Below are 10,172 nucleotides of genomic sequence, written 5' to 3'. Positions count from 1 at the left end.
CTTCATAGCTTCATAACAAACCATCATTGTGTATGGATCAAAATATTTTTTCCAAGTAGCCTGTGAATTATTCTGTATTGGAACCAATGAATCATTTAAAACAAAGATTATTAAAAGGGGTAGTTTTAATTTGAATTTTCATTATTTAGTTATAGCAACACGTTTTAGTTTTAATTAATCTACCTTTTAGAGTCAGGATTTATTTTTACCGAACATTCACCAATCAAAACATTTACAATTTTCAGACGTATTCACTCAAATTAAAACAGCAAATGAAGGATTCAAGTGCTTTTGTTCAAGTCATTCCCCAACAAGTTTTTTGAATCCCGCAGAACCAGAATGCCCATATGACGACACCATTAATGACGGGGCCTCCGTAGCTGACGCGAACGATGATCCGGGCCCATTTCGCGGCCGACCGAGCACCGACTAAATCCCCCTGCGTCAGGGCATCATGGGCCTAAAATAAAACCGTCGGGGTTTTTAGACAACACTTCTTCAACACAATACCAACATTTTCTAAAAATCTTTCAAATTCGTCTTACTGAGATACTTTATTTAAAGAACGCATTAAAGCAGAATTATTTCACTTGATTTCAAGATTGTAAGAATACCAGCCATACATCGCTTGCTAAGACCAGATCAACTAAACTAGCTTTCCAGATATCCAGGATAACATACTTATTTTACAAGGTTTCCAGGTACTCTGAAAGCGGATTTCCTTTTCTAGGTTTCCAGATATCTAGAAGATCAGACATAAAGCACTCGCTTTCAAGATCGCCACAATACCAGACACAACCGTTAAATATTACAAGACAACCAGATCTACTTAACAAGCTGAACAACATGTCCAAAAGACTTGCTTTCAATATCACCAGAATACCAGAGGTGTGTCACTTGCTTTCAATGTAGCCAGAAGACCTGACTTTTTTCATTGGCTTAAAACATTTCCTGAAGACCAGACTTATTTACTTGCTTTCAAGATTGTAAGAAGACCAGACTTTATTTCAACATCAGAAGAAGAACATACTTACCTTACTGGCTGCCAACAGCGCGATAAGACCTGTGATGAAAAAGCAGCAAAGACAGGCTACCCAGGCCTGCGTTGTATAGTCATGCGGTACCGGAGGGTCTACTTTTCCCGTATCACCCCCTTCTTGGTTCACCTTGCAATAGAAAAACACACAGAAGTTGGGCTATTGCGACATGTATGAAAACGTTACATTCTGCTTCTTGTTCAGATTAAGTTTCACTTTGTTGATGTTAGAAGACATCGCTATAAGCGATGTCACAAATGTTTACTATAATTAAAAAATATATAAGTTATTCGTTGCGTATAAAATATGCTTGGTAGACGTGATTGTTTCTTATCAATCTGAAATTAGTCTGTTCTGTCCTTATAAGCCCCTAAGATCAGTACATAAAGTTGGCTGGTATTAAGCAAAACACACTATTAATGAATAGATGATTTTATAGCATTTACAGTAGTTTTATTTAACCTGACCTATGTATAGCCTACGATTCTCAATGAGTTATTTGATGTGGATAAAAACAACGTGACAATCATGTTACGTAAGGTCCTATTTTAGTTATACATAATTGTTATCTTCCGCAACAACTATACATGTTATTTTGTATGGCTCTTGCAAACTGTATTGTTTATCCAAGGAGATAAATTGTCTTATTCATACACAAAAATATTATTCTGATAACATTTTATCGATAATTATTTGATATATTTAACATTCAGAATATATGCTAAAAATTTCCCCCACTTTTTTTAAGAAAGTCACTTACTAGATCATTAGTGATTATCATTACATGCAAAAGCTTATTTGTTCCAAGTATCCAAGTATCCAGTGAATTATTATGAATTTGAACCAATAGATCATTACAACATACAAACGGTTATTAAGTGGTTATTGTTGTGCACTTTGCTCTCTTTCTGTTTCTTCTTTGACGCATATTGATAAGGAATGTAAACTTACCTTACTTCAATCTGACCCACTGTACGAATGTGTTTGTATTATTGAATCTCACACTGACTATTATCTTAAATCTTTCATTGAAAGTTCACAAAATAAAACGAGAAATCGTATCATAATTAAGTTTTGTAACAAATTTCTTGATTTAATTGACTATCCTAAAATATTGAATGATACAAATGTGCGTCAGTTGATCCCTCTTATTTCCGCAATACTGAATCTCCACTTATTTGCTACAAATATAGTAAACCTGTAAGAAGTATCGTGTTTAATTATAATGCCATTTCCACAGATATTAATGTAATAGGAAATTGTTCTACATCATGTGACTGTTCTAGTTCAAAATATGTATATAGTCCAGTTGGACATTTATTACTGGCGATCTTAATTTAATTCAAAATAAAAACATTAGAAATTTTCTGCGCTGAGGCCCTTAGTATAGACTTCCTATTCCTATCGATTTTGATAACTGCATCTAGAAAATCGAAACATCTTTACCGGAATATTGTACAAAATAGTGCAGGAAGGAAAATGCCGAAATTACTGCACTAAATGAATGGAGAACCAACACATTCACATGAATTTATTAAACAAAGTTTCTGTAAATTGCTTAACGACTTACAATCTAAATTCGTCATAGTTCCTGCACAGGCTGATAATAATGCTCTACTAATAGGAAGCTTGTTTAATGTTAAAACGATTTGACAAGACCTTTCACAAACTACATCATATTGTGATAACAAATATGAACTCAATGAAAGTATCGCCGACCATATTGCCGTGTGCAAGTAACTAAATGTAAAAGTAAATATTACTGACAAGAAATTGCCATCACTTTACTGGATACCTAAATTACATAAAACGCCATTTAAAAGTATTTTTTTGCTTATTCAGTGTCTTGTACCACCAAGCAATTATCAGTGTATCTAACATCCGTATAGAGTGCTATTAAGATATCATATAGCTAAATATTGTAATAAGGTTTATGAAAATAGTAATGTAAACCTATTTTGGTCAATAACAAACTGCTTAGAACTTATTGATAAAATTGAAAATAACAAAATATAAGGTGTTACAAGTAAGCACATATGATTTTTGTACACTATATTATACAACGGTTCCTCACACTTACATAAAATCCAAACTTTTTTCTTTGATTGAAAAAACATTTTCAAGCGAGAAGTGTTCTGATCTTGTTTAAACACTAACACAGCTCTTTTACTAATCCGATATTAGATAAATACAACATTTGGACTTGACTTTTGTTCAGCACTAACTTTTCTTCTGGATAACTTGTTGGTTGAATGTAATGGTCAAATATTTAAACAAATTTTCGGGGTTCCTATGGATACAAATTGTTCGCCACTTATAGCTTTTATTGTTATGAAAGCGATTTTATGTTAGAATTCTCAAACACGAAATAACTAGATTTGATTTTAACGTTTTAACCTAACTAGTAGATACATTGATGACGTACTTAATTTAGATAACCCATAATTTGAACAATATATTCACAAAATCTATCCGAACGAACTAGTCTTTTATAGATCTTTTTAATTCAATACATATTCATGCTTATTTAGACTTACATCTTACTATTAATAATAATATGATTACGATAGGTTTATACAACAAACGCGACGACTTTAACTTTCAAAATATAATGTTTCTTTAAAATTGCATTTAACTAAGTGAATTCCCCACCCATTATTTTATGGAGATGTTTTGTAGCGTGTTCTCAAATTAAAATATCTTAAAGAAAATGTTTATATTAAAATTTTCAATTTAATTGACTCATTTTTATCAAAATGATATGATGTTGACGTACTTAAAAACACATGCTTGTTGGTTTTCGATTCACAATATCTTTCTTCTCTTAAAATTCGGAAATATTAATGGAATGACCATTTCATATGATTGATTCTAAAATATTCAATAATCATTTGTTTTATTGGTAAATCAATTTTACAGGACTGCCTCTTTAATATTTAATGTTTTTTTTTACAGAACTGTCCCTTTAATTATATTATTTTTTGACGTCATCGTGTCACTGCTTCTTAATAACGTCTTCCGATCCACTTTCACTGTTTTGGGCTATATGCATAGGTCATCGGGTTTACATCGTTGAACGTCATTCATATTTTCTCTCTGACTTGCGTTTCATGTTTGATTTAATTTTTTAAGCAGTCACATAAACAACCAAGCTATGAAATGTGGATCTTTTACACCCATTAGTGAAGCTTCTTCCTGTATTTGCACGGTGGTGATCTGAAATATTAACGTTATGATGTTATATTCTTAAATCGTTTTCTTAAAAGAATGGATATAGTTGACACTTGTTCGTAATTTTATTTCATCGTTTCTCAAAAAGTTGAAACTCTGTTGCTCTGTTCTTCTTCCTACCATTTAGTAATTAAATGGAAATTAAATTGAATGCGTTTTAATTCCCTTGTATTATTGTTTAATTCGAGTTGCAATACTATGAAGTAAATTTCTATTTACTCTTATATGTACCATGATTATTTCTGCGCCAAGTGTTAGGTTGAGCGCTCTTAAACCGGTTTAACCCCCCCCCCCCCATGCTTTGCATTGACCTGTCCAAGGCGGTGACCCCCAACTTCAATGTGTTTATGTTGTTTCGTATTTTGATGTTTCGTACTGTTTTGGCAATTGGTCACTTTCCTTAAATAAAGGACCAACTCATTGTTTAAAATGAGAATTCAATACTGCTCCAGCAGCTGGAGTTTCACTTCTTTATATTAAAAAGGGTAGTTGGAATGTGCACATCCATTTTTTTTAATTATATATTTATATATAATATGTATACATCATTTTATTTTACTGCTAATTGTTAAGGCTTTTGAATCTAAATTGTTGTATAGTCAGTTTGCACCAGATTTATTATATATTTTTTTCAATTTACTTCTAATAAAATAGTATCGTTCGCAAACTGTGACTGACATTGTATATATGTTCTCTTACGCGACACGTATACATGATAGTTCGTTTATTGAATGTTTTTGCATTTTTGCATTGAATGTTAATTTGCGATCTCGTGTTTTGGAAGAGCTAAATCCCCGATATACTTGATTCAACAGTATTTCTTTGTTCATCAAATCGCTGTAAATTCTCGGTATGGACATACTTTCTGGTAACAATTAACTAGAAAACAACTTTAAATATTTATGGGTTACTAGGTACTAGATCTAGAAACCTATTCTGAGAGTGTCTCACAAAAACATTATTATTAAATACATTCCATCTAAACCTCTTCCACATTCTACATGAACATCTTAATAATATGCTACGTAGGGAATTAAATGATGTAGTAAAGAATATCAACATTAATACGAACTTCTAAATATAAAAGTGAAAATTCTAGTTGACTCCGTATCACGTAAATATGCCGAATTTCTTAGTTTAAAACAATGTATTACATATACTTTCTTTTTCATTCGTTATCAGTAGATATGGGAACGAACACTGAAATAATGTTCAGATATTCGTTTTTTTAATTATTCGAATTAACTTAAATACAAGACAACAAGATTTTTGCTTATATGAATGGGAACAAAATAATATTTTTGCTCGGTCATACAGCTTTTGTATACATGCTTTAATAATGTGCGCGATTGTTAAAAAAGTTCGCTGTTGAGTTGTATATATGTGTAGCGCATGTTTGGCCGACTGTCTTTATTAAAAAAGAAACGATTTTTGGGGCGATTATCTTCTGCAATTCGCCTGATAGGTAACATAATATACGTATACCGAAGAAAAAAGTGTTACTGCATTTTACTACTTTGCATCCAGATTCTGCATTCGCAAACAAAGTAGCCCCGATCGTATGGTATTAGTATTAATGCGCCGCAAAAAACATTGTGACGAAGTACATCGGTATTTTCCGTTGCAAAAATTTACCAATCAGAAGATGTCAGAGCTATCGGAAATTGTTTGATTTTTTAAATAATGCATTTTGCGAAGACGAATATGTCCGCCCGGCTAGCTCAGTCGGTAGAGCACGAGACTGATACACTCTGGGTCGTGGGTTCACGTTGGGTGATACTTTTTCCGTATTTTTGAATGGATTTTCTTTATTCTTGGACAGAAAAACTCCTTTGGACAAGACCTTTCTGTTGACTTTTTACCTTGACCCCTGGTTTACATTGACCTTTAGTATCCAATTGCTCAAACACTCATATATGCCGAATCTTACTTGATACTAAATGGATAACTTTATACTATGACAAGCACAGAAACCCGTGTACTTAGGCAAGAACGAATCAGAAAACTTACTGTACTAATTAGAAATTACTGCAATGCTTGTCTTTATCAAATCTATGTCAAGTTTCGAACTGCGTTGACTTTTTTACCTGGAACCCTGGTTGACATTGACCTAGTATCCAATTGCTCGAAAACTAACATTTGTCGAATCTTACTTGACAATGAATGGATTTACTATAGACTTTGGCACATACGGAGGCCCGTGTACTTAGGCAAGAACGATCCAGAAACCTTACTGTACTAGTCTATGTCAAGTTTGGAACTGGGTGAGTGTATTATAGCTTCGCAATTTAGTTATCTTGAAACTTGAAACTTGCTAAGCTATCAATTTGCAAATACGACAATTACTGGTTTTATAAAGCAGCATTCAAATTTAACCCCAATAGCTTAATCATATAATGTTAACAGCCTGTCACCCTTCCTTACTTCCATCTGATTCTTCAAAAAAGTGATTGGTTGGCATCACGGTGTATAGTGTTTTAACGACCACAAAATTGGCCCACCAGTACTTTGAGTACTTTGATTTCTGTTCGATCTACACAATATAATTATTTGTTATTAATATTTAAGCCCGTTTGTTCTGGTAAATCAACTGATTAGTATTTCGCATTCTTTTATTTAATGATTTCCCGCGAAGAGGGTTATAGTCCCGGTAGAAAACCTAGCCTATACACTTCTCGGTTTCGAAAACATGTATTAACTCTAACACATCAACTTCCAAAAATACCTTCTTTACCCCTCAAAATGCCTATGATAATTCTTTTATAACACCAAAAAAACACGATGTACTTTAAGGTAGCGCACCTCTAATGATTTCCCGCGATTTCTTCGAAGGTTGAAGAGCCTACTATTAGGTGCTGTAGCCTAGTGGTTAAGGCGATAGACTAGAAATCTTTTGGGATATTCCCGCGCAGGTTCGAATCCTGCCGACGACGTATACTTTTTTGCGACGCGTTTTATTTATTTTCTAACGTAATTTGATTTAATATGACATATAAGCTATATTAATTGTTAAATATGTTGCAATTTTTATGCACATTCTTCAATTATTAAAATTAAAACAACGTTATGGCGAAATTGGGTGATTTACTGTTGAAAATACGAACCATGCATGTTGCATTTTTATTTTTATTTCAAAAAGTAAACGGTAAATCTGTCTATTTCTTGGTATTTTTGCTGTATATAGTGTTTCTATAAAAACTAAGTTTAAAATATGACTTAAATGATACTATTTTGAATTTTATGACACTTTGTTTTTAACCGACCCAATTTTTACTTGGCTGAAATCACTTACGTTTCATGGCGCTCTTCCATAGATAAATATTTGTAAAAAATAAATGTCTGTAAAAGAATACTTATTTCATCTTGTTTAAACTTTAAACACCTTTACAGAATCTGTACACACCAACTGCATGCCCATATTTGGAAATTTGAATGAATTATGGTACTTTTATATACCCCAGGGGTGAAAATAAACTGGACAAAAGCCGAGCGTAAAGGTGGTTTTGAAAAAATCGGTATATTTTTTTTAAAAGCATGGAAAGCCTACCTACAAATTTGCATGTTGTTCAGTGAAATGATGCTGATTAAGAAAATAATTAATTAGATTATATTTGGATATGTGCCCATTAGAGGTGCGCTACCTTAAATAACAAACTAGTAGAACGAACAGATTTATACGAAAATCAAGAACATATCTACACCAATTATAATTTTCATCAAAACTTACGTAAACCGGTATTTTTAGAAAAAAAATATGGTTGTTTAAGAAAAATAGCACACATACTGCCTTTGATAACTCGCCAGCGTGACCTGTATATGTTTCCCTAAAAAGGGAAGTGTTCAAATAAACTCGTAGATATTCATGACTTTGCAACCTTTCCATCAACAGATGCGAAAACGACGCCATGGTTTTCCTTAAGTCGATGATGACACCGACACCTTACGTCAGCAGATAGGTGTCCGTTGTCACTTTATACTGTTTAAATAACATCTTATTTCCTTTGTTAGAAGAAATAATTAACAAAATAACTCTGCATTTAACGCGACATTAATTGATTTGAAATTTACATCCAATAAATGCATACATGATGTCCAGCAAAAAAGGCGCGCTACGAAATATAATCTATCATAAGTAAATATATTTATTGTTAGTACACTTTTTGGAAGTTTATATACTTACCATGACGCGATATCGAAATTTTGAGAATAAGTTGATATGCATGAAAAAAAATTAGAAAATTAAAAGCTTAAATACGTTTTAAAAACAACTGAGAACACTCATGCCATTAAAAGTTCTAAATGGTTCTAAGTTTTAAGCCCTAAAATGGACAGAATCAATCGATGATTTCACTACGAATACTTCTACACTAAGACTGAATGTACTGCTAATGTTGCTGCTACATCGCCGCAACAACAACATAAAATACTCTTAATTGCTACAACAACAACAACAAAATATGTAGAAGTAGAACTGACACAACTTTTGCTATAATTAATTCACTACAAAAAAACCTCTGAAGCTTCCGTCATCATCGCCGCCACTACCAAGCAGTTATTAAAGAAATACAAATATTACCGATAGTCTTAATAATAGAACGTAATATGTACGTACTGATCTTTCCACTATAGATATATATTGATTTTCCCTATAACGTAGTATAAACCCATTAAGGGACATTATTTGAGCTGATCAACTCTTATCAGTCATTTGATACAACAAATGAAACCATAATGGCATTTAGTATGTTATGTCGATTAATAATCTGGCTGATAACAAATTTACGCCTAAAATTCTATCATATAATTTGTTATTAAATTACGAACTGTAAAATATGTAGATGTTAAAAAATACAGGATTACGACGTGCAGCATTACATGCGGGAGGACTAATAGCACTAACAGAAAGTCAACTAGCATAGAAGCACCATACACCGACACAATATCCCAGGTAAACGTACATTCTCAGTCGTTGTTGAACTATATAACATAGAATCAACATTCATATTTTTCGTGCATCGCCAGGCATTGACTAGCTTTAAACTTCAAAACATATCAACATATGTGCAGCCTTGACCGAAGTGGAACTTTATACACCGAATCAAATTTTACGTTCATTTCTTGGCATAGAACACCGTAAAACTGAAACAGCATCTAGATGAAACGTGCAGCCTTGGGCAATATAAGCTATAAACACCGATACAACATCCAAAGTGAACTTGCATAATCAGGCGTGGACGGACTATACACACAAACACAATTAATAAACGTATAGGTGTTCATGCAGTGTATTTTAACGTGTGGTGATGTTATACATGTGGTGTCCTCCTGGAAATTTTCGGTCGGTCCAAATATCCCAGATTGGCACGAAAAACTACATTTTTCCTAAGAAAGGAATCGGGAGTATTTTAATAAGCATTAGGTGTTCAATCCAGTCGAGCTTTTATAATGATTTTAAAAAACAAATATGTCTGTCTTTTGATAGATCTACTCTTGAGAATTGTAGTAGTTGTTCCGTTCGCTGAGATGTGGTGAAGTTGATGTTATACCGGGAGTAAATTGATATAATTGTTGTCTAAGCTTTTTCACAGCGTATACTCCCTGGAAATGGAGATGATACGCAAATTGTCTTTTTTCTCCACCGTTGGACATTATGTCAAATACAAACAATTCCGCTGTATCTTGTGCGGCTTTTTTGTTCTGTTCTGTTCTGTTGGCGGAATTCTAGAGTTATACGAGCTGAGCCCTATACGGTTGCACACGGCTCATTGTTTCATTCGGAAACATTTTGAACACCCTACAGATCCTGATGATTTCCTGCTGTACTTGTTTTTTTAGCGAGTTTCCGTACAAAATGCACCTGGGATTTCCGATTCGATTCTCCTTAATTATTGTACTCGTCTTTTT

At 33.1% G+C, this 10,172-nt stretch overlaps 2 protein-coding genes across 2 annotated transcripts in view; both read right to left on the bottom strand.

Annotated features, from left to right (window-relative positions):
- LOC127833738 (hepatic lectin-like) overlaps positions 1-10,172 on the bottom strand; it is a 449,559-nt gene that overhangs the window by 104,637 nt on the left and 334,750 nt on the right. The gene's annotated exons all lie outside the window — the stretch shown is intronic.
- LOC127833745 (transmembrane protein 91-like) overlaps positions 225-10,172 on the bottom strand; it is an 89,273-nt gene continuing 79,325 nt past the window's right edge. Inside the window, exons 2-4 of the mRNA XM_052359177.1 lie at positions 8,449-8,488; positions 1,035-1,166; positions 225-460 (exon numbers count right to left, since the gene is read on the bottom strand). Of these exons, the coding sequence (XP_052215137.1) occupies positions 296-460; positions 1,035-1,166; positions 8,449-8,451 (300 nt within the window). The 5' untranslated portion in view covers positions 8,452-8,488 and the 3' untranslated portion in view covers positions 225-295. The remainder of the gene's footprint in view (positions 461-1,034; positions 1,167-8,448; positions 8,489-10,172) is intronic.

This window comes from Dreissena polymorpha, chromosome 6 (assembly GCF_020536995.1).
Source record: "Dreissena polymorpha isolate Duluth1 chromosome 6, UMN_Dpol_1.0, whole genome shotgun sequence".
Taxonomy (NCBI): Eukaryota; Metazoa; Mollusca; class Bivalvia; order Myida; family Dreissenidae; genus Dreissena; species Dreissena polymorpha.
Note: the sequence above shows the minus strand (reverse complement) of the source record. Positions and strands in the feature narration are given on the sequence as shown.